The 18373-nt window shown below is 37.8% G+C and overlaps 1 protein-coding gene across 1 annotated transcript; it reads left to right on the forward strand.

Moving 5' to 3' along the window:
* Positions 1–1808: 1808 nt before the first annotated feature.
* Positions 1809–17853, forward strand: NPB (neuropeptide B). The gene is made up of 2 exons (XM_044069641.1): positions 1809–2228; positions 17331–17853. Exons 1-2 carry the CDS (start codon positions 1953–1955, stop codon positions 17463–17465), a joined length of 411 nt encoding a protein of 136 aa, XP_043925576.1. The 5' UTR covers positions 1809–1952; the 3' UTR covers positions 17466–17853.
* The last annotated feature ends 520 nt before the right edge of the window (positions 17854–18373 follow it).

An 18373-nucleotide genomic window follows, 5' to 3' on the forward strand; every position in this document is an offset into this window, starting at 1 on the left:
TACACAGAACAGTTTACTGATAAATACATTAGTTGCAAACTAAAAGTGGGTAAAATGAGAGAAAATGTCGTAAGGGTCCAAGAGTATAAGCAAAGCAATACAAGTTACTATGACATTTTACTTTGAGGGGGTGTGTACAAATAATTATGACAGAGGGTATAGCTACGTCTCGGAAATACAGTTTCTTAGTAAAACTTAGGTTAATTGCTGTGGTCTGTTTTTTCTGCATAATCCCCCGCCCCCGTTACCAAGTTTATATGCAGTTAATATGCTAGCTCCAGTCCTTTGTAACATTAGCTGATACTGAAGTCCCTACACCGACCTGTCCTTGGTTGGTTGAGTTGGCAATGCAGGACTTATTCTGGCACTTTTCTCGCTTTCTCTCATTATTCTGTTGTTTCGTCCTTATTTGAAATGCTGTTAGCCATTTCCCCATGTGAATTAGAGCATCTTTTCGGAACACAGCTTTCTTCGAGTTTTTCTCTGATCCTGATTTCAACTTTTTTTGCAGAATTTATTCTGGTTTGATTCAGGGTTTAACAAAACAATGCAGCTTCCTACCTCTTTGAGAAACACATCCTCATTTCCTTTCCCTGCTTCTCTTTAGATGTGTAGTCCACACAACAGGGAACAGTCACGACCTCTCAACCTCTTACAGCAAGATTTCTGGGCAAAGCCATAAATAATGGGAGGACAAAGGCCCCAAAAATAGGGTCAATTTTTAAACATTGCTCTTAAAAACTTAGAAAGTTGATGGGATAATAGGTTTTGCATTAGCTTGATTTTTTTCTGAAGGATATGAAGTCTGAAACTTAAATGTTTGTCGTTATTTTCTCACTTCAGCCATTAATGATTTGTTAATGATTTGCCGGAAAAAAAATCACATTTTTTTGTGAGAAACAGACTAAAAAATATGAAGCAAAAATCTGGATATTCTGCGAAAATCTGGACAGTTGAGAGATGTGGACTAATGTGTAGAAATGCATTCTTTTCTACCTGCTTTCTCTTCTTTATTACTGTTATTTGCCAAAATCCGCGACGGGTACTTTCTGTACTTGAGTTTTAACACCATCTGCATTTAGACAAGCAAAGCAGATCCTAGTGATAAGCAACATAAACCATGTTCTGCTAAAATAAAGATTAATAGTTAATAGGGTTGCCACCTTTTCAAATGCCCAAAGTGGGACATTTTTGGTACAAACGTCAGATTTTGCATACCGAAACATACTCACGGCCAGTACAAAGGACATAACTTCACTTTTTTGCCTAAATAAAAGCTTATTCTTGTAGCATTTTGTCCTGAAATCTTAGGACATTTGCCATTTTTTTTAATTTTTTTGCAATACACAACTGCCCAGAGGGACTGTCCCTCGCTAAGTGGGACAGGTGGTAACCCTAAAGTTAATTACTATGAGAATGTTATAGATATCCAAAGGTTGTACAAATGGCAATGGAAACCGTTGCCGTTAACAACGGATTTATTACCTCGGTATTATTTCTTACCACTTGTGTTACTCACCGAATTGCAAATTGGTACTAAGGGACACATTAAGTTGTTAAACACCAATACTAACAGTTCGTGGCACTTGGGAATCAAAATGCATAATTAGAACCATTGTGGGGGGTCTCACTTACGCTTCTGATTTTAGTCTTGTGAACAAAACAAGAGGAAAAGTGCCCCCTCCCAGCACACACGCACATTTTTTAATGAAGGGGGATATCAACTCCAGAATGTTAGGTTGGCTTTTAAGCCAAGAACCGTTGCACTGCCGCCCCCTCCAACAGCTATCTTCCATAGGTGAGTCACCTGCGCTCAGTACTCTCTGGAATAATTAACCTCCACCCAACAGTATAAATACTGCAAGCGGGAGGTGGCAGAAGCAGAGCTGAGAAAGCAGAGAGCTCATCGCACCCCGAAGCTTCGTACTGCATACACCCACCCAAAGCTGTCCATGGAGAAGTCCCTCCGATTTGTCCTGCTCGGCATTGCAGTTTCCCTGCTACTCTCTTGCCAGCCCACCCATGCGTGGTACAAGCAGGCAACCGGACCCAGTTACTATTCTGTGGGTCGAGCCTCAGGACTGCTGTCCGGCATCCGCAGGTCCCCCTACATTCGCCGATCAGAGACAGAAAGTGCTACAGATAGCGGTGAGACCATCAGCAGCAACTTCATATCTGAGCTGGGAGGCAGCCAACAGCCACGACAGACCTCCATCCTCAAGAACATGGTGAGTGCAACACTTTCACATGAACAATTACTGAATTATTGGACCAGGGTTGCAGGGGTTCCTGGGCAGGTGCTCGGACATTAGTAATGCTGCAGGTGGGACTGACGAGTCTTTCTTGATTCTTTGGGGCAGAGTAGGGAGGGACAGCTCTGTATGGCGTACTGGCCTGAGGTTAGTAGTTACTGGGAATCGGGATCACTGGAAGTAGGATCACCCACCTATTCGTCTTTTCGCAGGACGGTTCCTTTTGGAACACATTGGGTCCCAGGGAGAAAGAGAAAAAAAAAAGACAAATGTTCTGCAGTTTTATGACATGAAATACTTTCTAACTTTAACTGTGCTTTTAAACGTGGACACGTTAATATGATATAAACCAATACAAGCACTTCTACGACGTTTGGGTTTATTTCACTAACAATTTGAAATTCACCCTTTGGGGTTGAGTCTGTATTATGGTTTGAACGGCAAAATCTCACATTTCCATAAATGTCCCGCTTGGGACGTTTGAAAAGGTGGCGACGCAGATGAATCCCTTATGAATGTAAGCTTCCTACAACGTTTTGGCTAATGTTAGTAGGGACTAGAAAACCACTAAACGAGTTATTGGTGAGCTAGCCTATACTCTATAAAGGCACATAAAAGTCCAGTGCAGGGAATGATATGATGACTTCACCCGTCATGTGATCTTTGTGAACAATTTCAACGTTTTTGTTACCCTTGTTAGAATCGTGTATTTACGTTGGGACCTTAATTTATAAGCAAGGTATCGGTTATAGGGTTGCCACCTTTTCAAATGCCCAAAGATTTTGCAGGACAAAACATGCCCACGGCCAGTGCAAAGGTCAGAACTTCATTTTTTGCCAAAATAAAAGCTTATTTCTTGCATTTGAGTTGCTCATGCTATTTCATATAATATTTATATGTTCCAGATACAAAATAACTGTTTTATGCAACTATTAAACAAAATAATAATAAATATATTTTGTCTTAAAATCTCAGGACATTTGCCATTTTTTAGTTTTTTTCGCAGGACAGACACAACTGCCCAAAGTGGGACTGTCCCTCGCAAAGCGGGACAGGTGGTAACCCATTGGGGTGAGGAAGGAGCGCTAGCCCTGGTGCCAGCCGGGGACAAGTGGGAAACGTGTGTTCATTATGGTGTTGCTAGGTTTACACCCCTCCATATGTAGCTCAAAAGCCATAGACAAAGCCGGGAATAATTAAGAATAAAGTCCCAGACTTACAGTTTTAATAAGAAGGATAACGTCCCAGCCTTATAGTTTTAATAAGAAGGCGGGAGCTTCAAATGGTCTGGCGTTATTATTATAGCCGCTTGACAGAAAATTGTAGCTTTTATTTTACCCGTTAAATACATTTAAATTGATTTTTTAATTATATCTTAGATTAAATGTAATTTTATAAGAGCATTAGGACACTCCAGGGGTGGCAAGATTAGGTAAGAGTTTTGCAAAACCAAGGACCGAGGGAGGAGTATGTTGGCATGAAACCGGCATTTAAAGGTAGACAGGTGTATAAAATGCTGAAATGCGACAAATGTGAAACTGGGGACGGATGCTGCGCATCTAGCTGTTTATTAAACAGCTATGTACAAAGATGATGAGAACCAACATAACTGTAAGAATGGAGAAGAGACATTCTAGTAACGTACAGGAAAAACGTGAAGAAAGAGCATTGCTGGTGGTAAGGGAGGCTTTGGTGAGAGACATTGTAATTGTAGTTAGACTAACAAGGGTGAGACTGCTAATAGACAGGGATGATGCCTTTTATTTGTGGCTGGGGAGCATGTCTGTCGCCCATTAAGGCACATCGCAGAATGGGAGGTGGGGGAAGGTACTCTTGCAATGTATTACTCTGTTTATACTAAACATACATAGCACCTAAATGTTTTAAGGTGGAAACACGGGCAATTTGATGTAATATATTTGATGTATTACATAATCAGAAGGGAAACCCAGTTATAATGCTACATTACAACAAACTGTTTAATAATAACAAGCATATACTGAGATTTGTGGCAGCAGGAAACACTTATAGCTAACTTCCTTTGCCCAAATGCATATTTGCTGCAAATGTACATATATATACCTTTACAGGTGTCTCTTCATTTATACAAATATATTTGTACACTCACAATAATCTAATGACCTTAAGGTAAATAAAGTAAATGTTTCCACTTCTCAAACGTGAACTATGACTAAATGGCAAGGCATTTTGTTTTACATGCACTGTAAAATAAGAGAAAGGAAAGAAAGTTAAAGCAAGTGAACAAAATGTGTGGCAGTTCTAAACTTAAAATGCGCTCATGTGTCACTGTCATGCTTTAAAACAACTCAGCTGGCTAGAACTCTCAAACTACCTAACCTATTCAGTTAATTACAACTTTTAAACTTGTACACCAACCAGAAAAATGCCCATCCTCTACAGCATACCCGTAACAACTTACTCTCCCAATTTGAGATCTCTGCTTCAGTGAACAATTCCTATTACATACTAACAAGGCACATAATTCAGCAGGTAAATCCATGTATTCATACCATGTCTCTAAATTATGGAACTCTATACCTACCCAAGTAAAACTAACAGATAAACTCCCACACTTTAAAGTACTACTCTTGCATCTCAACCACTCCTGGTTGTGCTCATGTACCGCTCTGGGTAAAGCAGCTCTCCAAACAGACTCCTTAAATCCCACTTTAATTCTTACCCCACTCCCCAACCTAATATCCTTTCTTTTTTAACATGCCAAACCTTATAATTATATTAAAACACTCTCTGTCTGCTATGTCTTTCTCCAAATAACACAAATAGCATACCTTTCTACTCATACTAATGCTGCTTATTAATCCCACCCTAAATTTGACATGACATGCTCTTCACATAGAATCTTTACACTCATACTGCACCTGCAGTGTCTGTAGGCAACATTCTGTACAATTCTTTACATGCCAAACAAAAATATTTTTTCTTTCATCTGATGCTGATAACATTCCATCTTTATGTAAGAAAAAAATGTGTGTTTTTGGAAATGTAATTGTACCAAACTATTTTTGAATACGTAAATTAACCATGCAATTTTGTATATGTAAAAGAACCATGTCATTTTTGTATAAAGAACTGAAACTTGTAATAATTGCTGGAGATTTTCTCCTGGGGCCTCTGCTGAAAAAGGACTCTCCCAGTCAACAAAGACTAATAATAATAATAATAATAATAATAATATTAATAATAATAATAATAATAATAATAATAATATATACTTGTACATAGTATGAAGCTGTCCGATTATTCGGCACCTTTTATGTGGAACATTATGTATGACTACAATAAATCAGGAATATTATGAAATGTACATTCATTCATTCATTCTTTTTTTATTTGTCTGGAACAGGTCAATGGCTACAACTATTAAGGGAAGCTGATATCTATCACTAGGCCATGTACAGCACTGGTCCAACAAGCACAGACACTGGGAGGTCATTTGTTAGACTGATGATGAGTAGAAAGCATTGAACTGGGCTTATTTATAAATAACTCTTTAAAAAGACTAATAATGGCTAAAATCACCCGGGCAAGCCATCACTCTGGTCTTAAACCTTCTCACATAACCAGATAAGTGATTCTTCAATCAGTATGATTCTCACCAAAGAAACTCCTGAACCCAAATTCAGTTACCAGTCACTAACAGCACCGATTTTATTGAGTATCACACCCTCTTCACATATATGAAGTCATACGTATGATCACCATTTCCATTACAATACCTTTGCTGGTAGTAAAAATACTGAAGTTGTTTCATCAGATACTTTTATTCTATCTCAGACAGTTACATAATTTAATATGCATACAGCTCATACAAAATCCTTCACTCATGTGCATAAAGTACATTTAGGAACAGCAGTGTTTTGGCAGGGGAACCTGCTTGAGTTTTATTGCATGGGAGGCTGGCATAATGGTTAAAGTATTTACCTTACAGACAAAAGGTGCAGCATTTGATACTCATAGGGGATAATTGGTTAGGCTTTAAATGGCCCACAAGGGCAGTTAGCCTAGTACAAACCTAACCTATATACCATTTCCTTTCATTTTGTGTCCTGCAGTTCTAACCTTGGGTATAAAAAATACACATGAGCTATATTTGCCTGTGATCAGGCAGATATTAATATTTACTTCCTATAGGCAATTCTAAAGATAATTTACAATTTTAACACTTAAAGAAATTTCTACTAAAGACAATGCTAGTTACTAGTTTAAGCCATAAAGTACCAAATTTTATTGAGTAAAATGGCATACCATTCTATTTTAAATTAGCCAGTCGGAATGGGGGTAGTTTTTATATTCTGGGTTAAAATGGAAATGTGAATAAAAAGGTACATATTTTACCTCTTAAATTTATTTTTTGTCAATCATATTTTATAAGAGCAATAAGACACTCCAGGGGTGGTGTATAAACTTCTCAAGAGACGTTTAATACAATCCAGCTACACCTGGTGCTTAACACCACATTTGTGTGGTATCAGCACCACAGTGAAATACTGCTCTGGTTTGCTGTTTATATATAAAATGCACAGTTAACTATGAAAATCGTGCTGATGGGGATAAAAATCTCCAGAAACGTGGTTCAACAGACTGCAGAAAATGTCCTTTAACACATATTTTCTGAAGGCTTTGAAGTCTGAAACTCAAATGTATGTCATTAGTTAGTGACTTCAATCTTCAAATCATCCCTGTGATTTGCCAGTAAACCACAAATGCTATGAGAAACACACCAAAAAATATGAGGCATAAATCTGGACATTTTGAGAAAATCTGAACAGTTGAGAGGTATGATGGGCTGTGTTTTTGTAATCCTCAAGTTTCACACTCAGCTATATGCAGCAGAACCTGTGGTGTTTATTACATGGGTAGTTTCTACACATCCACATACCCACATGAGATTATTTCTATAGATGACCACCATTTACCAAGGCATGTCACCATCATCCGCTATCGCTAGCCAGTTACTATGGCAATTATAGTGGAATACACTGCACTGCTGGACTTGCAGCACACATTTCTGACAAACCCACATTCTTGTTAGCCCAGACAGAACACGACCCGAGTTAACAAGCAGTGTAATGGAAGAAATGTATTACACTTGCTATTTTGGGATCAGTTGTTAATTTCAGACAGCACAACTCTTTCCGAACACAACTTGCTGTTACTATCAAGGTTTGTCCCTTTTAATTTGGATGGATATCCATCCTGTCATAGGAAAAGTGTCATTTACATAGTAGTTCTGTTAGCTGGTCATATTTTGTCTGTGATGCTGTTAGTTTGCTCACTGGAAGCTCCAGATGTTTTCCATTGGCATTCCCTGTAAAGCTACTGATATATATTTGCTACAGATGTGTTGAGAATGGGAGCACAAGTGGACCATTCCAAGGCATGAGTTTGTTAGGGTCTATATCACCAAATGGAAAAGACTGGAAAGCGAATGGCTTTAACATCAAAAATGCCATTCATCGAGGTGTTTATTGTGAGATTGTGGTACAGTAAAGATTGAAAAAATTGCCCTTTCCTCACTGTAGTGTAATCTCTGAGTTGGTATATATATTTAGCAGGGGGTGTGGGGGGTACAGCTCCCCACAAGAGCAACTTAGATGAATGGCATTTTCAATGTTAAAGCTGTTTGCTTCTCAGTGCTTTCAATTTGGTGAAATAGACCCATTTGTTATGCATGCGCATAATCAAATTCCTGTCTGATTATGCTGCTTTATTTTCCAGTGTACTCATAGTAAGCAGTCCTGATAAACTGTATTCCATTTGCACAGCTCTATTGGTTCACTTGTAAATACCAGGCAACCCAGATGTCAGACTATTAACAGCTTAGCCAGAACACAGGGCATCAAACATTACTTTCAAGGAAGGTCACACAAGATATGCCTGTGAAGAATTTGTGAGTGTCCATCCAATTGTCTAGGTTAGTCTTGAATGTGGCTAGCTTGGGTACTAGTTTATTTAATATGCATGGGCAGTTAGTTCCCTAAGTGGGAAATATTGCTGGAATAAGAATTTGTCGCTCCAACTTATAACAATTTAATTTGTAAGAGACTGAGGTCTTTTGAACCTGTGTTTGAGGAACCATTAGTTCTATGAAGACACGTTCTTCATTCTTCATAAAATACTTAAACATCCTTTCCCCTAATATTGCTTGGCTTTATGCTTGCTTCTGACAGTAAGTGGTCCACAGTAAGCTTAGCAGAATCCCTTTAAAAATGATGATGATGAAGTGATGATAATGATAATATGGTTCCCAAAACGTTTAAGAATAGCTTTGTCCTCTCGAACTTCACTCTCAAGAGGAAGCCCAAGTGTTCATAATTATTCACACATAGCCCTCTGGAAGTATGATTTCCTAGTAAAACATAATATGCTGCCTATTATCTTCTATGTAGCAGTTATAAAATGCAAGACAAAGACATCAGCAATTTAAGTAAAATGAGATCACCAGAATGCATAACATACTGCTGTATTTAGATAAAGTGTCAGTTGTTTATTGTACTGTGCAGGCGTAAGTGATCTGTGTAGATAATAGTGCGTGTGTGTGTTTTTATATATATATATATATATATATATATATATATATATATATATATATATATTCCATTTCAGAACTCGCCACTGCATAACATTAAAAAAGCCTAAAAAGATTAGAACTACCCTATTAACTAACATACACAGCTTCTTACCACCTATAAAATTATCCAGGCTCCATCTGCTTGTCCAGCACTAAATAACATTCTACACAACTATGTTCCTAGTCGATCATTAAAATCCAATGACCAAAAATCCCCTGTCTGTCCACAAACCTATCAAATTTGTGGGGATTGTCTATACTTGTACAATGTTGCTAAAGCTTACAACTCATTTTCTCTATCCATCAGGTCAGTACCCTCACTAACAACCTTTAAAACCATTTTGAAATACTTCTTAGCCAAAGCTGGCTCTCTTCCTGCTCAGCACCAGGATAAACTGTATTCCCTAAATGTGGACAAATACCTGTTCATAACTTGCATTTCCTTATTCTCCCTTCGTCACTCACTTCCTTACCTTTATCAATTTCTCTCCCTGACTTTCTCTGTAAACATGCTATAAGTCTGCTTTTTTCTCACTTCATACTGAAATTCTTGTTTGTATTATATTAACTTACCCATAATTTCTCTATAAACTGGCTACAATTTCTCTATTAAATTATTGTCATATAATTTGTATCTATTCTTAACCAATGTTTTCATATTATGTCTAATTTGGTATAATTATTTAAACCGTATTTGTGTTTTGTATTATCTTTAAAGACTGTAAAATTATTATTCTTAAAATGTTTTGTAATACTTTGGAGCTTTTCTCCTCAGGCCTCCACTGAAAATGGGCTATTACCCAGTCAGACTTTCCCTTTAATCAAACTTCAATAAATAAATAAAATAAATAATGCATAAATACAGGCTTTCAGAATTTGAGTTACACCTGCACGGATAAATGATAGACCATGAGTTACAGACTCTCCAAAGGTTATATGCTCTCCCTGCTGACACATAACACAGTCCCTATTTGAACCATCGTGTCTTGCAAAAAAAAAAAAAAAAAAAAACATGAAAACAGCAAATATCCTGAGTTTTTAGGACATAAACATTTTTAAGTTTAGCTTAGATATATTAATATTAATTAATTTGTACCTAAAATACATACATATTATAGAAGCAACATAAGCAATGGACATACTACAAATGTGAGCTTTTATTTTGGCCAAAAAGTGAAGTACATTCCTTTCCATTGTTTTTTTGGTATGCTTTGTACTGCAAAATCACACATTTCCATTAAAAATATCCCACTTCCCCCAACATGACCCAGCCACAGTAAAGGTTAGGTATGGTTATGCACCTTGCTTAACCTTGTTTCCTTTGCATGTTGTTGTAAAGGCAGAGTGGGAGGTTTTTTTCTTCCTTTGAAAGTGTATTTAGAATGTTTTTACCCATTTTTACATACGTTGCTTAACCCTGTTTTCATTCAGTGTTGATGTGAAGATTTTTTCCTGCAAAAGTTTAGAGCATTGTTAGTGCTGCGCATTAATGTAAATTAATCTATCAATAACCATCATTCTGTTTTAATGTTGTAAAACCAATGTGTGCATAAAGTATGCAAATTTGTATATTTATGATTAGGAATGTAGAATTCAGAGAAAAACACTCTTAGCCTTACTCAGTTTTGTTTTCAAAAAAATTCCCTTATCCATTTATCAATTCTACATAGTTCAACAAATAAACACATTGGGATCTCTTCCTTTGTTAAAATATTTCACTGTTTGCAAATAAACATACGTTATCCTCACCCCAGCATACTTCTCAGCCTCTTAGAGCACATAGCCTGGACAAAGCCATAAATAATGGGGGGGGGGGTGAAGCCCCAAAAATAGGGACAGTTTTAAATATTGCTGTTATAAACTTAAAAAGTTGATAGAATAGCAGGTTTTCCATTAGCATGACTTTTCTGAAGTATGTGAAGTCTGAAGGTCAAATGCCTGTCATTATTTTCTGACTTCCATGCACAATGATGTGCCAACCATTTGCCAAAAAAAATATGAGGAACAGACCAAAAATATGAGGCAAATATCTGAGCATTCTGCGAAAATCTGGACAGCTGAGAAGTAAGCACCCCAGCACTTTTCAAATCTGTAGTCTGTTTTAGGCATTTATTCTTACATGTTCATGTTGTAATACCTGCTTTACCCTGTTAGGGTCATCCAGGAGCTGGAGGTTATCCTGTAATGAAGGGGTATGATGCAAAAACAAACAGCCTTTGACAGAAATTAGTCAGTCATACAACAGACGCGAGCTGGCTAGTGTACACACATACCACACACCACACACCACACACACACGTTCATACCTACAATGCAATTAATCAGTAACTCTTGCACTGGGCATGTCTGGGATGTGAGGTACTATTCTGTTAATGAAAAGAGTATTTCTGTCCCTATTAGTTTCATAAGTTTTCCACATTTGTTAACTTTTTTCATTAGAAAATGCACATTCTCATACATTAACCCTGTCACCCTTACACTCCTTTACTTTATTATTCTCAACCCAAGGTAACTGAACCTTCTAGTAAGAACAATCAACAACAGACAGTGAAAAGTGGCTTAAGAGGAGTAATATCTTAAAAAAACAGAATACACTCTGAACACTAAAAAGAAATGGCCCTGTGTAATGGTCACTGATGATATGACACCCTGACCCCTTGTACAAAATGGGGGACAAAGGGGCTTGATGCCAGTGCTGAAATGAAGGAAGACAACAACAGCACAGGAGCAGCTACTATTCTCAAGCAATCATGCTTCAGCAACTGGGTTGCAATCATATTGTAACACATAAAGGTATTTGTGACTTGGGGGACACCACCACATATGCCAGCTTTAAGAGACACTAGGCAGATTTCTGCTCTATAAATGAAGTATTTAATTTCAGTAGAATACCTGTCATTAGAAGGCTAACCAGAAGTGCAAAATTTGGGTACATCACTGACTTGTACTTCATTTGGATAGGGGTGGTTATTTGTTTAGTAGGGAGTGGCCACTATTGAAGGATAAAGGCAGAAATGTCAACTTTTAATGGTTGAAATATAGAAGATACCTCCTAAATCTCCCTACAGAGCTAGTACAGTCTCTCAGTCCTTCAGTGAAACTTCCCTGGTAGTGCAAGATCCAGCCAGGTAAGAGGCTTTGTAATTAAGATTCATAGGGTTAAGAAGACTGATGACACTAAACAGAATCTGAATATAATTGCTAGTAAAGTTATAGGCTGTAATGGCAGATGTGTGCTCTCTTGTATTACTCAGTAGGTCTTCAAGACAGGTTGCTTGTCAACATCCCATTTCAGTGCTCATTGGAGACAGCAGAAACCTAAGTTTTTCAATTGTTTTCATGTTAAAGAAAGATAATTAACTTGCTTCCTGAACAATTGCATATTCTTAGAGCCATTAACGAACGTGTTGTCAAGCAAACAAAATTCCTTGTTTTTATATACCTGCTGGAGAAAGAATGAAACAATATAAAATGGACACAAGGTTGCATTTTCAATGATCTCATGCTTATTCCTTATTTCTGATACCTTATTAAATTATGGGGGCTCACTCACCATCCAAAGTCTCAATATCATCCTTCAAGATGAAATGTTAGGCAAACCTCATTAACCACATAATCCTAGATATTATTTATTCACCATGTAATATTTGCCCTGCACTTTTCCTTACAGAAAATCCCAAGAATTGTTAGTTGTAATAAATTGTGGGATAATTTCACAATCATGTGGTGTTTCATAATTTTTGATCTTGCCTTTCTGGTGGATCTACTGCATGTAATAACACGGGCTGCAAACAGGTAAAATCATTGATTACTTGCTTTATATATAACCAGTGACTGAAACATATTAAGAAGAGATGCATATGGACTTTACTAATATACAGCTTCAGTGTGTTGATTTTTTAATGAAAAATGCCCAGAACTTCACTCCATGAGGTTTAGAACGCATCATACACTGCATGAATGTAATACCTCATAACATGCAATTCTGTAATATTTTATGTTATCCTAAAGGAAGTTTTTTTGTAATTTGTCTGTTAGCACTTAAATCTGCTTTCACAGAAATAACTATGATGTTGGACAAGACAGTGATGACATCAGGTTGCAACCACTGAAGGAACAAGGAAAATGTACACATTTTATTTAAAATCTGAGGAGTGAATGAATAAAAGGAAAAAAAATATGAACTCTTGCTTCCAAAGTTTTCTTGAAGTTCTTCTGCAGGCTACGACTGATTCTTTACACTGCTGCCTACTTCATTTATTTTGACCACATAGTGTCTTAACTACCTGCCTGAAAACTATATTGGACAAGTATCATTCAAATCTAAAAAGGTCATTGTTCCCTTATATTCAGCATTGATTAGGCCAATTATTGAGTACAATGCCCCTCTGGGATGCACTTCGCCACACATTAACCAACTAAAAAGTCTCCAGAGGTCATTAACTTAGAATAGCACATGAGTAAACACCCTGACCTACCAAAAGAGACTGGAAGCTCTGTCGCTTTATTATTATCTTAGAGATTCTTGACATGAGATATATGCATTGCATTTAATGCCATTAGAGACCCAGTTGTTCTGGATCTCTTGTATTTCTGCAAGTCTAAATGTTTCACAGATACCACAGCTAATGACCTAACTCTTCAGCAGCAGATAAATAAAATAAGATGGAGATACAGATTCATCATGTAGTATTTCCCCCACCTCTGGAAGAAACTGCCCCTCAGATTAAGAAGTGTAATACATTCTCATCCTTCATATAGGACCTAGATGATTGGATGGGTGCCTACAAATCTGTCCTGGGCTTTTTCTAGCCCCACTCTCATAGAAAAAGGGGTATGATGTAATGGTAGTTGCTGGCAAGGTATAAATGGTCACAAGACCCAGCTGCTTTAAAATTACTATGAATCCTACAATTAAAGTACATACTCCCTGTCTATTTATAATAGTTTATTTTTGAGGTATTCCACAGCTGGTCACTACTGAAATGACCATCTGATGGTCAGCTACTGTGTGCTAATATTCTCAGGATCCATATCTGTAGTTTCCTCTGCACCTGGATTAAAGCTGCCACCTTCTCTGGATCTTTCCCCAGGTACACCAGTGGGACTTCCAGTAGAAATTCATACACATTTACTGCAAAAAAACCCTGATGTTTTGAATCCAGTTTAATTAGGCATTAAGAGTGGAGATATTTACTCTGCCACTGAAGTAGAACCTGTAGTCACTGGGTGAAAGGATGGAGCAGGATATCATTTCTTTTTAGAGTCTTTATACCCATGATCAACAACCTCCTGTCTTTGACCCACTCATTCATCTGACCCCATGGGACATTTGAAGAGGGAGTGGGTACCAGAGACCACAACTGTCAGCCAGTGTGGATCTGAAGATTTTTTCTACAACACCTTCCCCTTTTGGCCAGAAAGTGTGATACAAGTCTCACTATGCTGATAAATATCCCTCACATCCACAATGTCCAGCTAGAAAGCAGAGACAGTTCTTGACAGGCTCATGCTAAGTCCCAAATTGCAGGACCTGCAGTATCTCACCTTCCCTTAGGTGGAACTCTAACAAAAAAAACTCTGCAAATATGAGTACCCTTCCCCATTGTCCACTCACTCGTATGTCTCCGAGAACAATTCCTGTAGCACATAGGATGAAATCATGTGCAGGTCATCAGAGACATAGTCCCTGCTCCATTTGTAAGTGCCACAGAGCCAACTCCCTACGTTTTCCAATTTCTGCCTATAGGGTGAGTGTTAGTATAACTACATTATCTTACTTTCTCAGAGATTCTGTTTCATCTCCTTATCGATGATGCAGAACTGCAGGAATTATTGAAACCTAATAATAAAGTGTGGAGACTGATACCAACTCAAGTTTCAAGGTTGGAGTTCAACCAAGAATGTTTTTAGGGATTATCCTCCCAAAGCAGGCCCTTCTTCTGGAATGAATATCTAGGGTACATTGTTTTGTAACAGTGGGCACCAACAATCCAAGTGGATGTGTTCCATGTATCTACTGTGGACGTGTTTTGGAAGCAGCCAAATGGAACAGCTACAGATCTGAAACTACTTGTTAATGTCAGTGGAAAAGGATTAACAGATCCACTAAGGACAGAAAGTATAGTAGCTGGCCATCCACTTATGCAGTGTCCATTTTCACTGTCAACAGTCAGCTGTCTTTTGATCACCACATATCAAACAAACTGCAAATAAATAAATAAAATAAATAAAATATCCACTGTTGTAAGGAAGTCCTTTTCCATCACACAGCACATTCTTTCACAGGATCTTTTCCATACCAAAAAAAAAAAATGTGTGTGTGTGTAACTTGTGCCCAGGTACTGACACCCAGGGTCTTGTTAAGTAACAAATGATCAGTCTTCATATTCCCACTCTTGATAGAGATGTCTTTGATGGCGTGACATATGTAGCCACAAAAACAATCAGCTTTTTTGTCTTGCATGTTACTTAAGGAAGAGACATTTACTCAGTCTGTGCATTTGTATTAGTACATTACCTCTACTGCCTGCTTGTTTATGTAGTGATGTCAGTGTGGCAAACAGGTACTTCCAAGTCCCTCATATCACAGGTCAGTATAGCATTGTCAATTTACAGTAGGTTTTCTTCAGCTTTTAAAGATGGTGTTCATGTTTTAACTACAGACTATATGTGTACCTAGTGTGCGTGAACAGTTCTTGTCCACCACACATATAACAGCTGCATGTCTGTGGGGGTTGCTGATATGTAATTGCAGTTCAGTTTTACGAATGTCATACTAAGTGGGTCACATTCATTCCACCCTGTAAAAGCCCTTTGTATGGTACTGCACACAGTGATTGTAAATACAGTGGCCTCATCTTAAAGATAACTGACTTCACCAAAATAATCCCGGTACATATGAAGTAAATGAGCATCATGCTGGAGCTGCATAGGGAGCTGACCATAGAGGTATTCTGAAAAGTCAGCCAGAGAAGAAGAAGACACACGTAAGGACGATTATCCTGTCCTGAGATGAGGGAATGCCCCATATTCAACTAGCTATTGCCAGGGAGGTGAGCATGCCCTATGTGCAGATAGCTACTTCCAATAGGGACTTGGCGCAACAGAGCAGAAGGGATTCAAGAAGGGTACTGGATGTCCACAACCATGTGTGGAAAAATGAACAAGCTTCTCTAAAATGGTTTCAGTTCTACATTCTGAGCTCTGTAAGAAAAGTGAAAACAAGTTGTTACTGGCAGAAGCAGACTGGCCTAACACTGGGCTTTGCAACCAGCTAGCAGGGTGTTTCCCAAGATATTGTTTATGCCCTGAAGTGCCCCTGCAACCTATTTTATATTGGTGAAACTAAAATAATGTTTAGAATGAGGTTGCATGAGCACATCAGGGGCATTAGGAAACAAAAGATAGAAAGGTCTGTAGCTGCACATTTTAAAGAAAATCACGAGAGCAACTATTAATTACTACAGGGAATGGTTCTTGGAAAAATACATGTGGGCACGGGGGGAAATTATTCTTTGAAAGAAACTTCTTTATAAAGAGTCTTTTTATATTGAAATATAATACTTTGTTGCCGTTGGGATTGAATTGTGAAGTGAATTGGAAGTACTTGATTTAATTGTTTTACTGATTAATTGAGTAATTGGTATTTTATGTCTTGTATTTAAAGTCTGTGTTTCACTAGTCTGACTACTCCTTTAAGGCTTTTGGCTGAGGCACTAAAGACATTAATAAACTGTGGTTTGGATCGGTAGCTGGTTGCTTTATTTTTACTTGGTAGTTTTGTTTGTTTCCCAAGATTAGTCTGATGCAAACCTAAAGGTGCCAGAGGTAATAGGGTGGGTGAAAAGGTTTTAAAAGCAAATAAAAGAAATAATGTGAATGTGTTATCTTTGCTGTGATTTGTGAGCCCACAGAATGAGCCTTGGCTTTGTTTTGAGTCGTTGCCATGTCCTATTTCTGGATTTTTTGAGCTGTTATAATGCAATCCTTGATATTAACAAGCTGCCTGTCTACAAGACTGTTCTTAATTATACCCCGGCTGTGCAAAGACACACATTCAAAAAACATAATTTCTTTCTTTTTGCGCACACGAAGAGTACCAAACAGCTGTCATGTTGCGGTAAGGCAGTGAGTACTGATGGGGCAAACCTATTGTAAAGTTCTTGCATCTTATAAATCTTTATCTACACTTTAACTTTCAACTGCAGCAACTGCAGACTTTCACCAACAATGGGCCACAATTGAACACATTCACCTAGCCATAGTTACTACAACTAAAGCAAACATTCTGATGTTCCTTCAGGAATGGATTTTGTATTTGAATTTATTTTTGCTACAGTATTGTTGATCGTATTATGTACACCCTACCAACACTGTCAGACTTTACTTGGTAAGGTACAATCCTGTGATATGCTTATAATAGGTACCTACATGTATTCTGACCATGTTATCTTTCCTTGTAGGCTGTTTGTGTGAGGGACATCTCTCCAAATCTGCAAAGCTGTGAACTACTTCAGGATGGACTCAACACCTTCCAGTGTAAAGCAGATGTGTACTTGTCCCTGGATTCATCAGACTGTGGAACCAGCAGTGCCTGACAGAATGTTCTCCACTTATGAACCATTCCTTTTCAATGGCAGGAGGAAAAAGCAAATTTAAATCAAAACTATATCAAAAACTGGCTCTGAATGTTTCTCATGTATACCACTAATGAAGATCAATGACCCCAGCATGCCAGGAGGGAGGGAATAGGGAATGGCCTTCCATAACTGGATGAATCAGATTCTGTGTTGGGATAAATGTCTGTCCCACTGCCACTACCACCACCATATTGTAGATACCAAATATAACCAAGTTTACTGCTGAGCAGGCTTGCTAAGTTGGAAAGATTTTTTATTTGTAAAAATAATGGCATATACTGTGACTTTTATCTCTGTGTACATTTGTTTGTATGTGCTATATAAAGAGATTTATGTACAAGCAGCATACAAATGACTTGTTCGTTTTAATATATCAGCCTTAAACTGATGATGGGTGTCTTGCTTCATATTTGTAAGTGTCTTTCTGTGTAGGGAATGCATAGTTATGTATCCAGTGCATTGCATATGCACTATGTTTATTGACTGATCTTTCGGCATGTCTTTCCAGTTATCCTGAAAATACACCTTACTGTTTTATTCTGATGCTGTTTTATTTTAGTTAACACTCCTGATAAATGGATGGACTACTTTAAAGTCTGCTTTAAACAATTTTATATGAAGAAATGGGTCTTGCATATCATCATCTATAGACAGACGTACTTCAGTAAACTGTGGTAACCTGCTCAGGTTTTATTCCAACAGATAAACAGAGACCACATTAAACACTTAATGCACTTGATGTGTGGCCTAATGGACACTCTGCAAATTATCCCACAAAATGGACACTGTTGTGGTACTGGGATGGGGGGACAGATGCAGTCTATCTTTTGTGTTTATAAGCCTTTTCTGTGGGCTGTTTTCAAACT

Source organism: Protopterus annectens, chromosome 4.part0 (assembly GCF_019279795.1).
Source record: "Protopterus annectens isolate FY-2018-M chromosome 4.part0, PAN1.0, whole genome shotgun sequence".
In the NCBI taxonomy this organism is placed as follows: Eukaryota; Metazoa; Chordata; order Ceratodontiformes; family Protopteridae; genus Protopterus; species Protopterus annectens.